Source organism: Miscanthus floridulus, unplaced genomic scaffold (genome assembly GCF_019320115.1).
Source record: "Miscanthus floridulus cultivar M001 unplaced genomic scaffold, ASM1932011v1 os_1810_1_2, whole genome shotgun sequence".
Classification (NCBI taxonomy): Eukaryota; Viridiplantae; Streptophyta; class Magnoliopsida; order Poales; family Poaceae; genus Miscanthus; species Miscanthus floridulus.
In genome coordinates this window covers 53,043-74,558 of record NW_027097924.1, presented here as the reverse complement: position 1 = coordinate 74,558, position 21,516 = coordinate 53,043, and the positions used below count along the sequence as shown (strand labels likewise).

Below are 21,516 nucleotides of genomic sequence, written 5' to 3'. Positions count from 1 at the left end.
AATTACAACCCGATGAATAGTAGCACTTTCGTCTTATTTGGTAAATATTGTTCAATCGTGGATCAACTAAGTTCAAAAGATTCATCTCGTGATTTTCAACTAAACTGTGTAATTAGTTATTTTTTTTATCTACATTTAATGCTCCATGCAAATAGCTAAAAATTGATGTAATGAAGAGAGAGTGAAAAAACTTAGAATTTGGAGGTGACGTAAACAAGGCCCAAGAGACTTCGTTTTCAATCGTATGTCTCGCAATTCAAACACGAAGGTTGACCATTTCTCTCTGTACAAAGGCGCAAGGGACAAAATACATCAAATTTGCAGCCCGTTCTTCGGGACCGATGATGGACGACTTTTCTTTCTGTTGGTTCGAACAAGACATGAACAAATGCAGACCGGAAGAATTGGCTCAGTTAGGCCCCGTTTAGTTCCAAGTCAAAAACTAAAAATTTTTAAGATTCTCTGTCACATTAAATCTTGCGGCACATGTATACTAAATGTAGACAAAAAAACTAATTACACAGTTAGCTGAGAAATCGTGAGACGAATATTTTAAGCCTAAATAGTCCATAATTGAACAATTTTTGTCAAATAAAAACGAAAGTACTACGGTAGCCAAAAGTCAAAAATTTTCGGAACTAGTTGGACTTAAATAATATTTTTCTTTCGACAATCAAAGCATCAAACAGCAAGTCAGCAACAGCTAGCACGAAGCACCGGCGTTGTACGCATCCTCCGCGTCAGGAATCGCGGGCCCACCACTGCCCGCAGCCCCCCGCATTCCGTCCCGTCGCGGCGTCGCCCCCTTCTCCCCTCTCCCCCGAGCCGTCCGCGAACCACCCCGCGCCACCTCCGATTCTTCACGAGACCCCGGCCTCCTTTCTAGAACCTCCTCCGCTCCGCCCAATCCCTTGACCGGGCCACGCCCGAGCGAGGCTGCTAGCGGGGTTCCGGCGCCGCCGGCGGGGGAGATGGCGCTGGAGCTGAGCCTGGCCTCGGCTTCGCCGCCGGCGGGCGGCGGCTTGGCGCAGCCGCCGCCTCTCGCCCCGCCAGGGAAGGAGCAGCAGGTGGCCGGCGTGGGGGTTCTGCTGCAGATCTCCATGCTCGTGCTCTCCTTCGTCCTCGGCCACGTCCTGCGCCGCCACCGCTTCTACTACCTCCCCGAGGCCAGCGCCTCGCTCCTCATCGGTACATACGCACACCACCATGCCTTACCTCCCTGGCCGCCCTCCTACGGCGTGTGAATTTGGAAGTAAGGAGTCCCAATGGAACACGGGAATTATTTCAGGGAAGTAGGATGGTCGAAGGAATCCATCACTTTTGTGCACCTGCAACAGTAGGAACTCAGGGGTATTCCAGGCTGAAATGTTAGGCATAGACGCATAGTGGCTACTCACTGTGGTACACTGTGGCTGTGGGCGATTCATTTAGGACGATGATTTTAGATGCTATACAAGTCTTAGTTCTCAAGTTCATTTAGTTTGCTTCGTCGAGTTTCTTACAAAATTGGAGCGTGTTCATGTCGGAAAACTTATAAAAAACATAATGGTTAGTTCATCATTGCTTTTGCTCCTTGACATGTCGACTATCATCAGCACCTGTACGAACAGCTTTTAAGTTGGTGGCCTGTATCCTCAGGATGCAATGCCTACGTTCAGTTCAGTTTCACATCTCTAGTCTCCTCTTTTTTTCAAGCAATCATCTCTAGGCTCCTTGCTCCTTGACTCTCTGACGAAAATAACTGCTGAATGTTAACTCAAATTGGCCTCTTTTGGTCAATACTTATTTCTAACTTTGCTGTGTTTGAATTGTTATAGACATAAACCTGAAATTCATGTCACCATCCCTTTTTGTAGCACTAGGTAAATTGTATTTGTGGTTACTTTTGACTTGGATAAAGGAGATTTCTGTTTTGTTGCTACCATTTCTATTTGAAATCCCTATTTGCGATTTCATGCTAAAAGATGTTGATAGTGCAAGTTTATTTGAGGGTAAATTGTTATGGTAATCCCCCTGAAGAAAGTTATCCAAAATGTGCCCTCTAGGAGTCTAGGCAATGTGAGTCATTGAACTATCTCTAAAGTATGGAAATAAGAACCTTTGGTTGAGTGAAAAGACGAAAAATCATCTTCGTGGGGTATGTAATCTTGATTACTGAAATTTATTGCAGCAATACACATTGAGTGGTACCTTTGAAAGAAAAAAAATTCTTCTATTGAAGCCTATGGGACTGTCATGGTTTTATGTTGACTGATGTCATAAGGTGACTTGGTAGCTTGTGCTAAATGGTACATGATGACTAGATTAGATCAGAACCATCTTTTTCCTTCATCCTCATATCAACAGATGGGGTGATAGGATATTGCCTAACTTGAACGGGGTGCTAATGCTCACTAGGGAGGAGTTACAGCTCTGGTGTTTGGCTAGGGATCAACGGGTTTCTCATCTCCTTGCTCTTGCACCAACTGACAGTTGATTTGTTGGTTGAGGTCGTTTTTGACTTGTGATTATTTTTAGTGGCGAGCATGTATAAACGGTGTGTGGTGTCTGTATGGGTTCTAAACCATTTTCTTCTTCTTAATATAATCATATGCATCTCTCATGTTTGACCAAGAAAAAAATTATGTCAACAAATGCATACTTGTAGCTGTAGGGTAAAGCATGCTGGGAGGTTATATCCATTGCAGTCAAGCAAAATTGCTTCCCAAAACATCACACAAGAGGACTTAAAAAGTTTTTTTGGTATTTATTATGGACTGACAAACTTCAACACCCAAGTTTGATCACCAGGAAAAAAATTTAAATGCACAATTCCATGTAGTGATTCACAATAGCTTCTGTTGTTTGATTTAATGAGAACCACCGGAAAAAGTAGGCTTCTTGTATGTAAAGTTTTCTTCTGTGAAGCCAATTACTCAGGTCACAGGTCAGCCAATCAGAATCAGCAAAAAGAATGTAGGGAGAAACAATTGTAAGACATAATCTGTTGCTGATCTCTCTCTCTTTGTTTGCTGCACATCAGAGTTGGCAATAGGTCATTCTCTGCTGTCCTAGTTGCTGTAGTAGTCAGCGGCGGATCCAGGAAAAATTTTAGGGAGGGCTAAACAAAAGTGCGACAGCAACATAGTCGTCTTCTACCTCCGACTGCTGCTCGATCTTAAGTCTCAGCCCCACCTACACGATAGAACTTTGCCTAAAACTTCAGGGGGGCTCCAGGGCTCCGGTATCGGTAGGGGGGGCTCGAGCCCCCCGCCCCACCGTTGAATCCGCCACTGGTAGTAGTAAGACAATAGGCCACCACTAGTGCATTAGTTGGTAGCTAATATATCAGCCATGTCTTGGTAGTGGGCTGAGGTAAGGATTATACTGCTAGTACTAGGAGTAGTTGGGGCTGTACTCAGCCATACTCATGTGTACCTTATAGTTGGTACATGAGTTGTACATATACTACACCTAAGGCAATGCAAAAGGGCAGTTCAGTTTGCCACAACTAGGAACAGAGCTCTGGCCAGCACTAGTGCTTGGGCTGTGTGTGTGTCTGAGCTCAATCCTTTCTTCTACCTCTAGCCATAGTGAGTGAGTGTGTGTGCTGGTAAGCTTACTGCTTACCTGTGCAGGGCAGCGAGGGACCAACAAGTGGTATCGGAGCCGTACAACTGCGTCGTCGGACTAACCGCCGGTGATGGCACCTGGCTTGGAAACGGGCGACAACAACGGAGCAGCGGGAGGCGACGATGCTGCTGGGGCGGCCCAGCCACGACAGGTGGTCGTCGTGCGCACGGTGCGGGAGGTCAGCGGCACCAGTTGGCCGACCCTGACTCGCACCAACTATGACGAGTGGGCGGTGACCATGAAGGTCAAGCTCAGAGCCCGACGGCTCTGGAGCGCCATTGACAAGGGCACCGACAACGAAGAAGACGGCATGTTAGCGTTGGAGGCTATCCTCGCTGCTGTGCCTGCGGAGTACAGGGAGTCTCTGGGGGCGAAGAAGACTGCTAAGGAGGCGTGGAAGGCCATTGCTGCGATGCGCGTCGGCTCCGATCGCGCAAAGAAGGCGACAGCCCAGCTGCTGAAGCAGGAGTACGCCAACCTTAAGTTCAAGGATGGTGAGTTGGTGGAGGACTTCCCCCTCCGCCTGCAGTCGCTCATCAGCAAGCTGGGGAGCCACGACGTCACCATCGACGAAGAAGAAGCGGTCTCCAAGTACCTCCACTCTGTGCCGGTGAAGTACATCCCGATCATTCTTTCCATAGAGACGATGCTGGACCTGTCCACCTTACCATTGAGGATGTGACCGGTCGTCTGCGGGCGGTGGACGAGCGCATGGAGCAGGCCACAACAATGACGGACAGCGGTAAGCTGCTGCTGACAGAGGAGGAGTGGGCTGCCCAGATGAAGGAGAAGAAGTCTGGGGAAGCCTCCTCCAGTCGCGATGGCGACGGCACATGCCGCGGCAAGGCTTCTTCGGACAAGAAGAAGGTTGATCCCAACGCCTGCCGGCACTGCGGGAAGATAGGCCATTGGGCAAAGGAATGCCCAAACCGCAAGCAGGAGAAGAAGGCCGTGGCTCACTTGGCGCAAGCTGATGATGATGAAGCCACTCTCATGATGACAATGTTCTGTGCACTGCACGACGTTGAGGCCAAGGAGATGGGAGAGGTGATGGCTGTACAGGAGCACGGGAAGGCTCTGAAGGCTGTCAACCTCGACGAGCCGTGCACCCAAGTCCACCTCGGACGTGTGGGCGGCGAGCAGGAGCAGCGGTGGTACCTGGACTCCGGCGCTAGCAACCACATGACGGGTTCCAAGGCGGCCTTCTCCGAGCTCGACGGGAACGTGACCGGCACGGTGAAGTTTGGTGATGGCTCAAGGGTGACGATCCGAGGGCGCGACACCATCATGTTTAGGTGCCAGAACGGCGAGCACCGCGCGCTGACGGATGTATATTATATCCTGCAGCTTCGTTCAAGCATCATCAGCATTGACCAGCTGGATGAGCGCGGCAGCGAGGTGCTGATCAAGGACGGCATCCTCAGGATCAGGGACCGGGAGTAGCGGCTTCTTGCCAAGGTGAAGAGGTCCCGGAACCGGTTGTACCTACTCGACTTGAAGGTGGAGAAGCCCATCTGCTTGGCTGCGCAGCGCACGGAGGAGCCGTGGCTGTGGCACGCCCGCTATGGCCATCTCAGCTTCGATGCCCTCGGCAAGCTGGAGAAGATGGTCCAGGGGCTGCCTCACATAGAGCACGCAGGCGAGCTGTGTGACAGCTGCCTGGCCGGGAAGCAAAGAAGGCTGCCGTTCCCGAAGACGGTGAAGTACCGCACGGCAGAGGCCCTCGAGCTGGTCCATGGTGACCTCTGCGGGCCAATCACGCCGGCGACGCACGGTGGGCGCAAGTATTTCATCTTGCTGGTGGATGATTGTAGCTGGTTCATGTGGCTGCAGCTTCTGACCAGCAAGGCCGAGGTAGCGGAAGCCATCAAGCAGTTCAAGGTACGCACGGAGGCTGAGAGTGGGAAGAAGTTGCGTGTGCTGCGGACTGATCGCGGTGGCGAGTTCACCTCTGTGGAGTTCGCTGCGTACTGTGCGGATCAAGGTGTGGTGCGCCACCACACCGCACCGTACACGCCGCAGCAGAATGGCGTGGTGGAGCGGCGGAACCAGACGGTGGTCGGCATGGCAAGGTCGATGATGAAAGTCAAGAAGACCCCGGCGGAGTGCTAGGGCGAGGCGGTGACCACGGCGGTGTTCATCCTCAACCGCGCGCCCACCAAGGCCCTGAAGGGCAAGACGCCGTTCAAGGCTTGGCATGGACGCAAGCCGAACGTGTCCTTCCTCAGGACATTTGGCTGCGTCGGCCATGTGAAGAACACCAAGCCTCACCTCGGTAAGATGGAGAACAGGAGCACACCCATGGTGCTCCTAGGCTACGAGGAAGGCAGCAAGGCCTATCGGCTTTATGATCCCAAGAGAGGCAAGGTGGTGATCTCTAGGGATGTGGTGTTCGATGAGATGGTGGCTTGGGACTAGGAAGACTCAGGCTTGGGGGAAGCTGCTGGTGTCAGCGGCACATTTGCCATCGAGCACTTGGTGATCCAAGGAGGAGGAGATGTTGGAGAGCAGGCTGCTAGTGCTGGAGAGCAGACTGTGGACGGGCCAGCAGCAGTGGTGGCCGAGGAGGAGCAGCCAAGTCTGGCCATGGTGGGCGCGGGCGAGCAGTCTCCACCAGCAGCGGCGCACTCACTTCCACCACAGTCCCCTGCGACGGCAGGACAGGGGACACCTCCACTGGAGTTCGCCTTTGCACCCACCGACATCGACGAGTACGTGGACGCCTTCCACGACGGCGAGGAGGTCCGGTTCAGGCGGGTGGACAACATCGTCGGCGAAGGGGGAGCTCCTGGGTTGGCCAGTCGTTTTCTCGACGACCCAGAGCTGCTCCTTGTTAGTGCAGAGGAGCCACCGATGTTTGCAGTGGCTGAACGCGACGCCAATTGGCACCGGGCGATGTTGGAAGAGATGAAGGCCATCGAGGACAACCAGACCTGTGGGAGTTGGTTGAGCCGCCGGCAGGCTACAGACCAATTGGGCTGAAGTGGGTCTACAAGGTGAAGCGGGATGAGCGCGATGCCATTGTCAAGTACAAGGCTCAGCTTGTTGCCCGCGGCTTCGTGCAGCGTGAGGGCATCGACTTCGAGGAAGTCTTTGCTCTGGTGGCGCGAATGGAGTCCGTTCGCTTGCTGTTGGCCATGGCAGCAGCGAAGGATTGGCACGTCCATCACTTCGACGTCAAGTCTGCGTTCATGAACGGTGAGCTCGCGGAGACGGTCTTCGTCAAGCAAGCTTCGGGCTTCGCCGTCAAGGGTGCTGAGCACAAGGTGCTCAAGCTGCGCAAGGCGCTCTACGGGCTGCGGCAGGCCCCTCGGGCGTGGAACGCCAAGCTCGATGCCACCTTGGGCGAGCTTGGGTTCACTCACTGCGCCACAGAGCACACGCTCTACACGTGGCAACGGGGGAAGGAGGAGCTCGTCGTCGGCGTGTATGTGGACGACTTAGATCGTCACTGGAGCGTGGGCAGAGGACATTGACGGCTTCAAGCGCGAGATGGCAACTCGTTTCAAGATGAGCGATCTCGGCGCACTCCTACTAACTCGGCATTGAGGTGAGGCAGGGGAAGGAGCACGTCTCCCTGGGCCAGCGCGCCTATGCGAAGAAGTTGCTGGAGCACGGCGGCATGGCGGAGTGCAAGCCATGCGCGACTCCGATGGAGGAGCGGCTGAAGCTGAGCAAGCACAGCACCGTTGCGAAAGTGGACACGACGCGCTACCGGAGCATCGTCGGCGGGCTGCGCTACCTCACTCATACCTGGCCGGACATTGCGTTCGCGGTTGGGTACGTCAGCCGTTTCATGGAGGACCCGCGTGAAGATCACTGGACAGCCGTGAAGAGGCTGCTGCGCTACGTCAAGGGGTCGCTTGATCAAGCGATCATCTTCCCCAAGCACGGCGGCAAAGGTGGGCTGAGGCTCACGGTCTTCAGCGAGGCACCCCCCAAGACCGAGGAAGGTGAGCTGGAGCTCACTGTACATTGATGGTCGACGGAGCACCTCTGGTGTGCTCGTCTTCCTTGGAGCAGCCCCCATTGCTTGGCAGTCGCTGAAGCAAAAGATTGTGGCGCTGTCAACATGTGAGGCGGAGTATGTCGCAGCGGCCACGGCGGCGTGCCAGGCTGTCTGGCTGTGCCGGCTGCTGGGCAAGCTGACCGGCGAGGAAGCTCACCCGCCAGCTCTGATAGTGGATAATCAGCCCGCCATCGTCCTCGCCAAGAACCCTGTCCTCCACGACCGGAGCAAGCACATCGACATCAAGTTCCATGTCCTCCGGGACTGCGTCGATGGAGGGCAGATCGTCATCGAGTTTGTCGAGACCAGCAGACAGCTCGCTGACATCCTCATCAAGTCACTCGGGCGCCTGCGGTTCATGGAGCTGAGGAAGATGATGGGCATGGATGAGGTCAAGGCTTTTGGGTTAGCAGCAGGATTAGGGGAAGAATTGTAAGACATAATCTGCTGTCGATCTCTCTCTCTCTGTTTGCTGCACAACAGAGTTGGCAATAGTCATTCTCTGCTGTCCTAGTTGCTGTAGCAGTAAGGCAATAGGCCACCACTAGTGCATTAGTTGGTAGCTAATACATTAGCCATGTCGTGGTAGTGGGCTGAGGTAAGGATTGTACTGCTAGTACTAGGAGTACTTGGGGCTATACTCAACCATACTCATGTGTTACTTATAGTTGGTACATGAGTTGTACATATACTACACCCAAGGCAATGCAAAAGGGCAGTTCAGTTTGTCACAAACTGGAGCAGAGCTCTGGCCAGCGCTGGTGCTTGGGTTGTGTGTGTGTGTCTGAGCTCAACCCCTTCTTCTACCTCTAGCCATAGTGAGTGTGTGTGTGCGCGTTGGTAAGCTTACTGCTTACCTGTGCAGGCAGCGAGGGACCAACACAATTGGGCGCTTTCCATTATTCTTGTTGTTACTGTACCTTCTTAAATTGGTGCTTCCCTCAAGGTCTATTTATTTGATTTTTGGCTCATGCATAGTGCAGTCATTCTTTAACTGTGGAACTTCAATGTTTCTATTGCAGGCTTAGTTGTTGGTGGCCTGGCTAATATTTCAAATACAGAGACCAACACAAGGTTTGTATTGTTTTTGCAATTTTATTTGTTATACATCTTGGATATCTGTTCGTTCATTGTGATTTAAATTTGCACAAGTTTTGAGCATGCTACGATTGATTATGTCCTGTTTACTTCAATTTGCAGGACGTGGTTCAACTTCCATGAAGAGTTCTTCTTCTTGTTCTTATTACCTCCCATAATATTATATCCTTTTTTGCAATTATTTTCTCCTATCACTTGGATTTTCTTGATGAAAAGAAAGGTCTACTACCTAACATAATGCTTATCCATAGCATCCGTGCTGGAGTACTTTCAAATATTAAATTTGTATTCCTTGACTTCAATATACCCAGTCGGGATTCAGCTTATCTCCGGTTAGTACTTCACCATGGCTACATTTTTCTTTATCTAAGCTACCTTTTGAAATCTCTTAATTGGTTTACAGAAACCATTCTTTGCAAACTTTGGGGCTATCGTAACTTTTGCAATTCTTGGGACGTTCATTGCTTCTGTTGTAACAGGAGTTCTTGTGTAAGCAATTAACAAACTCTATTTACCAGATTTGCTGAAATATTTTGTTTCCTGAGTCTATTCTTTATTATACTGCAGCTATCTTGGTGGGCTGACATTTCTAATGTACAAACTTCCACTGGTTGAATGCCTTATGTTTGGTGCTCTTATATCTGCAACTGATCCTGTCACAGTGCTATCAATATTCCAGGTGCCTGGATTTGTTTTTGTTGTAATTCTTGAACTTGTAGTTCGATATCATCTTCAACACCATTTTATTGAAATGTTTGGCCTTATCCCTATGTTTCTTATCTATGAAATTAATGCAAATTTTGGCCAGGAACTCACCAGTTAATATTTAAAGTTGTCTCTGTTCTTTGAAGAAGCTCCAGTGTTCTAGTTTCTCATTTATGAAACATTACATGCTATGGTTTATTGATACTTTAGTTGTTAGTGATTTGAAGTATGCTCTTTAGCCTAGGTTTACTGTAACTACCAGTAAATCATACCTTACACATTAAGTTGGGGATTTGAAAGAGATATGCGGAATTTATTTTGATCATCCCCGCCTTGTAGCATTTTTAAAGCCTAACCAGTGCAATTATGCAGCCTATTATTCATTTGTTCAAAATAGAAAGCTAGTCATAGAAAGTTTTACTGACTACTAAAATAAATATTAGCTTATGCAGTTGCATGTCAGATAGTAACCTAAGCTGCAGTGCGAAATGAACAATAGATGGCTTGATACTATCTGGAACTTAAGGTTATCTGGAAAGGAAAAGGCTCATTCCCACTATCTGATAAAAAGTGAATAAAAAATCTTAGTGCCATTGTTTTCTCATAGAGTTATAACTGTTTATGGTAGTTGTAAGTTTCAAAATGAAAATCCATGATAATCAGTATATACTGATGATTCATCAGAACAGATGTCGTCTTTAGCTGTAAAGTTAATGTAGATTTCATCAGTTTAGTGAAGTTGTGCTAAGCAACCATTCTTACATGCTCTATTAGGCGTCCTTCCTCCTTAGTCTTTCATTAAACAGATTCTGTTCCAGTGCTAACCATGGCCCAGATTTAAGTACACATTAGGCTGGGAAAATGTCTGATTCTGAAGATGTTGTCCATAGACTGATAATATACAACTCTTTGAATTTGTTTCTGTACAGGAACTGGGCTCTGATGTTAACTTGTATGCTTTGGTGTTTGGAGAATCTGTTTTGAATGATGCGGTCTGTTTTCACTTCTTTCCAGTTTACGTAAGAATAGTCCGTACTTGTACTTATGACTAACTTGCCTGTATCCCTGTTTGGATTGGACAGATGGCAATTTCTCTTTACAGGTCTGCCCTGGCTCTGAGCTGATGCATAATTTTTCAAAACCATATGCTTCTTGCTTACATACATACTTTTCTTCAGGACAATGTCATCAGTCAGAAGTCATGCAGCAGGTGGCGATAACCTTTTTATGATGATTCTCCAATTTCTTGAAACCTTTGTTGGTTCAATGTCATCAGGTTGCACTTTTGCTCCACATTCAGTTGCACATGGCTCTAAAGTTTACAAAATTTTGTCCTCTACTATCGTGTGCATATGGAATTTGGTACTTCACGTATTGCAAGATTTAGTACTGGGGAATTTCCATTTCTACCATTTTTTAAAATCTAAGGCTTTGTCTCTTGCTGAACCTTTAAATAGGCAATATACAAATGGTCTAGGTGCAATTTTGTTTCAACTGAATCTGCTGCAGCATTTGCCTGTTTGGTTGTTTTTACATCTACAGTCTTACAATAAGCATTGGTAAAATATCATGTTACCAATCTAACATTAGTTGAATACTGGGCTACTCTTTACCAAAAGGTACACGGTCTCACAGAAGCACGTTATTCCTGTTCACTTTCTTTAAACCGTCCTGGGTCAGATTCCTATTTTTAGCTTCCTATCATATTTATTTGCACCTTCACTTTTGGAAACAATATCGATTTGAACAGTGACAGTATCATGTTGAGCTGCTGGACCTTGCAGTGTCATGGAGTAGTTTTGTTTTAATGTTTCAAGTCTTTGGTGATCAGTTATTTTAACTACAACAAATGCATATCATTTCCTTATTTTTCTTGAAACAACAAACCAAGAGAGACTCTCTTGCTTAAATGATATTTGTTGCATGTCTCTTTTGATTTAGGGATGGATTTTTTTTTTGGGAATAAGCATACTTTTCACTCTTATAAAGTTTCTCTGATTGTTGTATTTTTTCCCTGTCCTTATTCATTCACGAGCTTATATAACCATTCCGTATCCTGTTTGCAGGTGTGGGAGTTGGATTTATCTCTGCTCTTATATCCTTTTTCCTAAGTCTTAAATCCAAAAGTTTGTTCCTATTATTTCTATCATACGAATGAATAGCTATACACACCTATTACAATTGATCTGTTGATCTAATGTAATGTGCTTTTAATTTTTTCATCAGATGTATTGTGGAGCATATTTTGATCAACTCAATATATTTTGTCTTTTAGCCAACTTACACAGCAAATTTGTTGGCAACTTGGCATACCTTTTTTTTTACTATGTTCTTGCCATGTAGTAGTTAGTGAATCTGTAGTGTTGACTTCTAGAAAGCTTGATGCAAACTTGGAGCATTTTATTTGCTATTGTACGCCAACTGCTTGCTCTACTGCGCATTGAGTTACTATTACTATATGATCTTGTGAGCCCTTGACCACTCAATACCTATTCAAATATGCTGGATTGGACGTTGATAAGTAAGTCACCATGCTGCTTGTTTTCACTTTTCAGTATTTCGTTTGTTCCTACTGACTGATATATGTTAATTTATTTACTGATCTGCTTACTCTTTCAGTCTGCAGAACTTGGAGTGCTGCCTTTTTGTTCTCTTTCCATATTTTTCGTAAGAATACTTCTAAACTTCAATGTATTTTCCCCTTTTGGGAGATCTATATCAGTGGAACTTTGTGAACTATATACAGGTACATGTTAGCAGAAGGACTCGGCTTGTCAGGGATTGTTTCTATATTATTCACGGGGATGGTAAGTGCTATTGCCATTCACCATATTGTATCATTCATGCTTGTACTGTGGCTATACCTGACACATTTCATATTTATCCTCAGGTTATGAAGCATTACACATATTCCAATCTGTCAGACAACTCACAGCGCTTTGTTTCCGCCTTTTTCCATTTACTGTCATCTTTAGCTGAAACATTTGTGTAAGCATCAGGAGCACTTTTAGTTGAGTAATTGCCTAATTGGAAAATATAACCATGCACTTTGTTCCTTATTTGCTGTTCCTTTTCTTTTAGGTTCATTTATATGGGATTCGATATTGCCATGGAAGAGCATAGCTGGTCACATGTTGGCTTCATCTTCTTCTCAATTGTATCCTTAAAAATCATTTCATCTTTTTAACTAAAGAACAATTACTGGTTGTGGACTTTCAATTGTTTAGCTTAACTTTGGTTCCTTGACTTATTCAAAAACAGATATTCATAGTTGTTGCAAGGTACTACTACGATATCCCTTTACAACTGTAGTAGTTACTAGATTACATAGCCACATATCTATGTTTGTTTCTCTATAGTTTGTAGCAATGCTTACCTTGGGACTTACATGAATTTTATCATTGTGCAATGCCTATACTGAGATTTGAGGTGTTTGGTTTGAGGAATAGGGTGATCCATCACCTTCTTGCTTCTTATTTTCATGTTTGCTTTGAGGAATAGAATTGGTTGATCCATGAACACTTCATCCTTGACAAGCACTCTATTTTATGTTTCCTTTGAGGAATAGAAGCATGAGGATGGAGTCATCATTGTGTGTCTATGGCAGTAAAGTACTCTAGAAAAATGATCTATTCCTAAATCTATTCCAAAAATTTGATCTATTTTATCCAAGTTAAGCCTCAGTGCATGCGACAAACAATCTGCTGCATTGTTACTGCTTTCATTTGTTGGAGGAATTTATATCCAATATGCTATGTTTTTTTATTATTATTATTTTGCTTTGCTTCAAGATGAACTTATGCATCTTTTTAATGTATAGGGCTGCGAATGTCTTTTCTTGTGCATACTTGGTTAACATGTCTCGGCCACAACATCGGCGTATACCTCTAAAGCATAAAAAAGCACTCTGGTTCAGCGGTAAGTGCCATTATAGTTATGATTTTGTACTGTAAACTGACACTATGAATCTCATTGCTATTTTTTTGGCAAACAGGTCTTAGAGGGGCCATGGCTTTTGCACTTGCTCTCCAATCTGTGCATGAACTTCCTGAAGGACATGGAAAAACGATATTCACCACTACCACAGCCATTGTTGTTTTGACGGTAATTACTTAGTTTTGACACTTCGTTTGGCCACAGCACACCTCACATAAAACAGAGTGCCATATGTGATTAAACGCACCAGTGTCTTTGTTACAGCTTGGTAACATACATGTAGATTGCAGTTCTATGAGATAATGCACTAGGGTTGTAATTCAGTTACAATTACAACTGTTACAGTGCTTGTAATTTGGTGCACTCATAGCATTTGCTGGTTGCCTATTGCAAAGCTAAAATGTAAATTCAAGTCATATATATTAAATTTAGTAGCATGCACATTCTGTTTCTGTCAAGCAAACATGTTTTCTTTGTAAAAGGTTGAAATTATAGGCTTTCTGAAATGCCATATGTTATGCCTCACCATCTGTGAATATGGTGGTCAGGACGGTAACCGAAGAAAGTACCGTCTGGTGTGCTGCTGGGCCAGGGATCTCAGGAACTTGGTTGTGGGACAAGCGTGGTTTCCCTCCCTGGTTTAGATTGTATTATTGCTCACCTATCTTCTACCTGTGGCGTGATTTTTCTAATTAACTAGTATGTGTGGGCATGTTGCTTTCATATTTTTATTCCTTCTTTAATAAAATGACACTCTACTCTCCTGCATGTTCAAAGAAAAAAAATGCTATATGTTGGAATGATACACAACATAACCATTATATCTTTACAAGTCTACTTTATTGCTTTTTTTTTTGAAACCTCTACTTTATTGCTGTGATCAACTATGACAAATCACCCAGGTACTTCTCATTGGAGGGTCGACAGGAACTATGCTTGAAGCTTTGGATGTTGTTGGAGATGAAAACACATCAATAGAAGTAAGACTTGCTTATCTTATAGCTTACTTGTATGAGACGTGTGACTATGACCATTATATAGTATTTGGAATATCTAGTGGAATTCACATTTTGGTATGAGTTCATAGACATTCAATTTCCCAAACGAGTTACCTGTATTTTAACATTTTATAAATGGAAGAATCTGTCTTCTAGTCTCCACTAGGATGGGCACTGGTAAACTTCTGTGCAGTTTGCTACAGCACACTCTGGCTATTATACTACAATAACTTTAGTTTATGACATGGTTGAGGGGAGGGGCCTGTTCTTTTAATATTGTGGCGTCTGAGTGAGACTACCATAAAGGTAGCCAAAATATTAAAATTACAGTACCAAAATTTGGCTATTTTGTTAAGAGTTTATTGGTACTGCTCCAGACAGACCTAGACTATGCTTAGTGGAAGTGTGGTTGATTATCCACTCACGCATTTAAATGATTTTAAGTTATTTTACTCTTTTTGGTCACACTATTTCCTTGCTTTTAACACATATGAGGCCCTTAAAAAAACATCTGAGGCTACTTTAACATTTCTATTTTCACCATTCTTAGAATTACGAGGACAACAATGGTTATATGCCTCCAAGTTGTGAAGAAGGTACACCATCTGGGGGAGGATTGAGAATGAAACTCAAACAGTTCCACAAAAGGTATTTGTTCTGTGTTTTCATTTGCTTACAGGTCATGTCACAGAAACAATAGCTTATCCTTTTCTAATGATGATGCAGCACGACATCATTCACTGCCCTTGACAAGAATTATCTCACTCCATTTTTCACGAGTCAAACAGATGACGACGATGATGACTTCAGTGAGTGACTTATTTGTTTAACAATTGTGCAGTAAATGATGTCACCAAACTATGGAAATTGATAGTTTGTGTGCTACTTATGATTACTTGTGTATCATAATTATCTTTGTCCTCTATATAGTCTACTAAATCCTTGTCAGTTGACTTAGCAATTCATGATGAGCAATTAGTTCTATCTACAAACACTGATTCTCCCACTTATTTCTGAGATTGTTTGCTCACGAATTCATTGTGGCAGGTCAGCAACCCCAAAACCGAAGGATAGCGTTTTATGATCAATAGTAGAATTTGACACTACATATCAAGCTAAATACACGGAGCAGAACTGACGTGCGTGACAGCGTGTGTGAGATTTGGTTGAACAAAATATAGCAGGAGCATACTTAGTTGAGTAGCATATGGCAGAGCATATCTGTATACTGTAGGACAGAAATCATAAGGCTCGAATCAGTTGTTCCCCTAGGGGATGAGGATGATGGTAGCCAGGCAGCATGTATATATTCTAGGCCGCCTTGAGAATTTAGTGGGACTCAAGATGAAAAGCAGTGTGTTGTTGGAACTTTGTCTGGTTATACCTTATATTAGGTTGATTGTAATAAACCAGACTGTTGTTCAATATGTCGGCTATTATGCGCTTGTTTTTTTTTTTTTTTTTTTTTTTTTTGGAAAGGCGCAGGAGGGGTTTTAGACCCCTAGTGCAATCAATTAAAAGAAAGTGAAAGTTCAATACAGAAAAAAAAAGAGACGAGGGAGGCCCGACCTATTATGCGCTTGTTGTGAAGTGACGCGTTGCACCAGCTGTCTCACTGGCTGGTTGCGGACTACAATGGTGCCATGGCTGAAAGTACGTTGAGTTTAAGCAAAATTATTTTGGCGTTAACATTTGCTCCTACTTCAACAAAGTAGTTAAGTTTTGAAATGGTTGGCGTGGTTTAAGCTGGAACTGGAAATTTAGCTCAGGTATTGCAATTAGCATGTAGCTACTGAGCTGGAGCCGATGATGGAGGCTCCGGAAAAGTTGTCCTCTACCATTCTTCTTGTGACACGGGGCAACATGGTACGTACATAGATTGTGAATACATTTTGAAATTGCTAAGATCATTATAATAGAATCGAAAATACAGCTATCTAAATTTGCTAAATATATACAAGGTTCACCATGGAAGGGATACTACGAGAATAATGTAATAGATGTACTCTCGCAACAGTAGTCAACTCCTAGCTAGTATCTCAACTGTAATGTATACAGGGTCGATAAATCTAAGATCATATATATAAACATATAAGCGCTTTAGCTACTTGACAAATTTCTCCACTTCGCTTATGTCAACAAACTCGTTCAGTCCACTTGCCAGCAGAAACCTAGAATCGAGAAGCACAAAATTAATAATTTCTACTAAAAGCTAAGTGAGGATAATTAATTAGGATATGCTCAGGGCTATGTTTCTCTGTACCTCTCATGAAGATCCTTTGCCATGGATTTGCAACCACCAGGAACATAGGACTGCATGTTTAGTGCTATATTGGGGTTATGCACACTTTGACGAAGGTGGACCATGCCTAGTGCTCTCTGCTGATTCTCGTCGTAAAGTTTCGCTCTGCTTTCACAAAGTAGTAATAAGTAAAGCATCCGATAGCCATCGTGGTGGCAATGCGTGGTTTTTGATTGATTTATTTGCGACACTAGTGTGGTGAGTGGTGAGAAATGAGGTACAAAGGGAAACATGTATGTATGCAGCATGTAGATGATACCTGTACATGTATGCATCAACATCGATGGGCCGATCATTTGAGTCCTCAAGGCATCCCTCGGCAACTGAGCAATTCCCGCAATCATCAAGCACCCAACCGGACAGTTTGTCCTCCTAATAGTCAATTTGTAGTGAAATTCATTCGTGCAAAAAACTTATATAAATGAATATAAATGAGTTTACCTGGATTTATTTCTTGAAAGCCTCCACTGCCTGTGTTGCCCTTTCTTTGGCATGCTTGGGCTCACCCAAGACATCCATCCTGAGGAGCACGGACTCGGCGGGCTCCTGCAGATCCCTGATGAGGCTCCCTACCCCTCCGTCCACCCCTGCCAGCTTCATCCGGACCATCTCAATGATGATCTTCACCACCATGTAGGCGCCGTCGTCGAGGAAGTAGTTCTCCTTGAGCGCGCCGTGCCCGGTGGTCTCCATCATCAGGTGCATCTCCACGCCGTCGGCGTTGAGCTGCACGCCCTTGTCGATGACGTTGCGGTAGCCGACGCGGTACAGGCAGTGGCGGTCCCCCCCTGGACTCGATGAACCTGGTGAGCCCGTCGCTGGCGCGCGCGTCCGTGACGACCATGGTGCCCGGGTGCTCGTCCAGCACGATGGCCGACATGAGCGCGATGAGGCGGTCGCCGTTGATGGCGGCCGCGCCGGCCCCGGCGCCGTCGACCACGCCGCTGCGGTCCACGTCCGTGTCGAAGACGACGCCCAGGTCCGCGCCCTGCGCCAGCACGGCGCCCCGGGTGAGCGACATGGCCGTGGCGTCCTCCGGGTTGGGCATGTGGTTGGGGAACCGCCCGCCGGGCTCCAGGTGGAGGCTGCCCGTGGTGTCAGCGCTCAGCTTCTCCAGCACGTCCCAGGTGAAGAAGCCGCCGCAGCCGTTGCCGGCGTTCACTACGACCTTGAAGCCCCTCAGCGGCGTGTCGTAGTGCTCCGGGTGCGCCACGCGCTGCTTGATGATGTCGCGGAGGTGCTGCGCGTAGGCGCTCATCAGGTCCACGCGCATCACCACCGGCGGCGGCTGCCGCCGGGTCCGAGGCCCATCTTCCTCGCCACGTACATTTGCGCCGCGCGGTCGCAGATGTTCTCGACGTCGCCCGAGGTGAGCCCGCCGCGCTTGGTGAAGAACTTGAGGCCGTTGCGGGTGTAGGGGAGGTGTGACGCCGTCATCTGCATGCATGCAACGGTAAACGCCCGTGAGACATGCACGACACAAACGTAAAGCGTTACTATTAATTAATTAGATTATTATTACCATGATAGAGGCGTCATAGTTGAAGCGTGGCAGTATGGTGCTCATGAAGCAGGCCGGCGTGGTGGCGAGCCCCACGTCGAAAACGGAGCAGCCGGCCCTGTCGAGCCCCGTGAAGAGCGCCGCGCCGAGCCGCGGCCCCGACAGCCGCAGGTCGCGGCCGACGGACACCCGCAGCTGCTGCTGGGGCTCCTCGCCACGGAGCTGGAGCTTCTCCCGCAGTCACTCCCCGAAGCTCTCGGCGATGGCCTCCACCGCCAGCGGGGTGAGGTCCACGGCACGGCCTTTCTCGCCCCTCCAATGCGACGCCCCGCACGTCCGGCCCGTTCTGCAGCCGCCGGATACTGTCGCCCTCCTCTCCCCCGGCCACACCCGCGACGCCCATGGTGGGCTGCCCACGGGAGCTCGCCGCCGTGGCCCTTGTCGCCGTCACCTGCTGCTGGCCACTGCATCGTCTCTTCCGCGATGTTAGAACCGGTGGTGACCACCGAGTTCACGATCTTGGAACTGGCTGGCAGCCGGCTTGGTTCGTGACCATGAGGCTGCGCTCCCACATGTTTCAGGTCCACCGGAGCTACAACATATAAGGCCTTGGGCTTACTCAACTCAAAAGACTAGCCTGATAGATAGGGACTTCTTCCGTCTTATATGTTATGCTCTCCCACCATCGCTACACGATATGGGACTAAACCCTAACACACGACAGCAGAGGAGGAGGAGGGCAGCACCGCGCCGCGCCGCGGCTCGCGTGCTTGCATGATGATGATGGCTGTAGAGTGGCCGGCGAAGTGGTGACCACATGCAGCGACGAGTCAGAAATGCCACAATGCCAATGCATGAATCATCGAAGACCGGAGAAGATATACGCGTCGATCGGCCTGCTGGCCGAGGAAATATCTCGGCAAGAAAGAGAGATTATTTAATTTTTTAGCAGGTCGAGTCGCCTCGCCGGCGGAGGGATATGGATATGGATATTTTGGCCGGGTGCAGTCCCAGGCCAGCACCGGACTTGATGATAGAGCGTGTGGGGTGGAGGCGTGTAATAGCTAGTTCTGGTGCTGAGAGATAGTAGCGCACACAGAAAGCGAAAGTGCAAGAGAAAGCAAGCTATCCTATTACAAGTCATGCCGCCACTTCACCGGCTGCTCCATCAGCTGATCCAAAGTTCTTTGCTCTTTCTGGGGGGGAACAAACACGTTCAATAGCCATTTTATTACGATTGTTCCAAATGGCCCATGTAAAACCTAAAAAAATGAACAAGCAAAGATTTTGCAAGGCTCTAAACTTGTTTATTAACCATCCATCCCAAAACTCTGCACAAGATACTGGGCACCCATCCCAGTGTAGAATGTCCCTAAGGCACCACCAGATAGCACCCTTGCAATTGTACAGTGATTATATTCCCACATAGACAGCATACATCTTTACCCTTCCAGCCCCTTCTTTTTAAAGTAGCTGCCGTCGGCATTTTATTGTATAACATTTGCCAGAGAAAAATTCTGGTTTTTAACGGAACCCTGCATGTCCAGATGATTGTAGCAAGACAGTCAATACTCCGGTACAAAGATTTTGTCGTGAACCTGTTTGACTAATCCAAAGCCCGTATTACCTCATCCCTCACTTCCTCATCTACTTCATGCTCGCTCAGTTCCTCCAGCAGCTCCTCCCATTGTCTGATCTCCTCCCCATATAGAGATCTCCTAAAAACTAGCTCCCATTCTCCATTGGTAAGCATATCAACTATCCTGTTGTCCGGCTGGGCACACATGTTAAACAGTCCAGGGAATCTTATGCTCAAGGGAATATCTCCAGTCCAAGTATCTTTCATTCTTTCCAAAAGCGGACTCCTGACCCATTTCCCGATACCACCCCATTGGAATAGATGCTTCACTTTATGTAATCCTTGCCAAAACTGCGAGGAACCCATGAACTTGGAATTAAAGAAATATCCGTCAGGCATATGCTTAGCCGTGAGAAGCTTTGCCCATGTTTCCTGAGTGCTGTTCATTAATTTCCAAATCCATTTAACAATCAAGCATCGTTCATTAGTCTGGTATTAATAATCCCCAGACCTCCCATGTCCTTGGGCCTGCTCAACATCCAGTGGCGGAGCCTGAGGTAAAACCAAGGGGGGACAACTAAAGTAAATTGCATGCATTTCAACCAAAAAAAAAAGCTATAAATTGCTGCCCTGTAACAAGCCTCTTCTGTTCTTTCTAGGCTCCACATACTGGCAACTACAGTACTCCGTATAAAGCAAGCATGCCATCCAAGGTGCATATAAGGAGAAGATCGATTGTGATAGGAGAGCTAAGAGATATATGTAATGGATGAGTTCATAGTCATGCATGTTTAAGCATGTTCAGAGGCTTCCATGTCTCAAAAGTCAGCAGAAGATTGATGTGATGGGAGTGCCAGGAGATAAAGATTTACAGAGTAACGCAGTATGCATGTTGAAGCACTTTCAGAGTCTAGTATCCCTTCCCCCATGAATGATTTGCATAACCGATATATCCATTTCTCTGGGAAGGCTTTCCTTCTCATTACCTCCTCTAGAAAATCCCATCTAACCTTGTCATATGCCTTCTCAAAGTCAATTTTCATAATTAGGCCTCTCTTTTTCTTTGTCTTGAGTTCATGAATAACCTCATGTAGAATGACAACTCCTTCAAGGATGTTCCTGCCGTCCATAAAACTAGTTTGGCTTTCTCCAATGACTTCCTTTACCACCCTATTTAACTTGTTATTCAGGACCTTAGTAAACCCCTTGTAATCCACATTGAGTAGACATATAGGTTTGAATTGCTTCACATTATGGTCTCCTTGACCTCAGGTATTAGTGTATTCACCCATAGTTTAGTCTTTTTATATCTATCTTTCCAAGCAACTAGAGGAAGGAGATGGCGTCGGCCGGATCTAGGTGGAGGGGCGATGGTGGAGGTGATGAGAGAGCATGGTGGCGGAGGTCGGAGGAGACGGAGAGCGGGGCAGTGGTAGAGGAGACGAGAGACCAGGGGGCGGCGGCGGAGGAGACGAGACCACGGGTTGGGGGAGACTGGACGAGGGGAGGGGCCTGAGCCTAGGGGTGGGTGCGTACCTGAGTCCTTATTCACTGGATTTCATAATATTTTTGGGTCCGAGGTCGTATACCAGTGACTCATTTCATTAACACGAGTGAAAGGTCCTAGTATGGCTAGAGGGGGTTGAATAGTCTATTTAAAAACTCTACAAAGCACTAGAGCAATTGATTAGTACAACAAATGGCGTAATGCAATTTTGCTCTAGCTCTACAAGGGCTGCAAGCCACCTATCCCAACAATTTTAGTTGCTATGATCA

At 46.7% G+C, this 21,516-nt stretch overlaps 1 protein-coding gene and 1 pseudogene across 1 annotated transcript; one reads left to right on the top strand and one right to left on the bottom strand.

Annotated features, from left to right (window-relative positions):
* Positions 1–725: 725 nt before the first annotated feature.
* On the top strand, positions 726–15,809 carry LOC136534319 (sodium/hydrogen exchanger 6-like). Its single transcript, XM_066526778.1, has 22 exons — positions 726–1,188; positions 8,644–8,695; positions 8,822–8,881; positions 9,027–9,051; positions 9,123–9,208; positions 9,287–9,398; positions 10,354–10,416; positions 10,507–10,526; positions 10,603–10,700; positions 11,491–11,519; positions 11,914–11,945; positions 12,044–12,091; positions 12,171–12,231; positions 12,315–12,412; positions 12,506–12,581; positions 12,686–12,705; positions 13,245–13,342; positions 13,419–13,528; positions 14,263–14,340; positions 14,909–15,006; positions 15,085–15,167; positions 15,406–15,809. Exons 1-22 carry the CDS (start codon positions 972–974, stop codon positions 15,447–15,449), a joined length of 1,608 nt encoding a protein of 535 aa, XP_066382875.1. The 5' UTR covers positions 726–971; the 3' UTR covers positions 15,450–15,809.
* Positions 15,810–16,462: 653 nt separating this feature from the next.
* LOC136534321 (uncharacterized) lies at positions 16,463–19,017 on the bottom strand (annotated as a pseudogene).
* Positions 19,018–21,516: the final 2,499 nt, after the last annotated feature.

What these genes read in the sequence shown, in the direction of transcription:
- LOC136534319 (XM_066526778.1), top strand. Translation starts at nt 972, where the DNA reads ATGGCGCTGGAGCTGAGCCTGGCCTCGGCTTCGCCGCCGGCGGGCGGC. An exon ending in TTATTACCTCCCATAATATT is followed by an intron (nt 8,882 to 9,026) that starts ATATCCTTTTTT and finishes ACTTCAATATAC; the next exon opens with CCAGTCGGGATTCAGCTTAT. An exon ending in ATGAAAACACATCAATAGAA is followed by an intron (nt 14,341 to 14,908) that starts GTAAGACTTGCT and finishes CACCATTCTTAG; the next exon opens with AATTACGAGGACAACAATGG.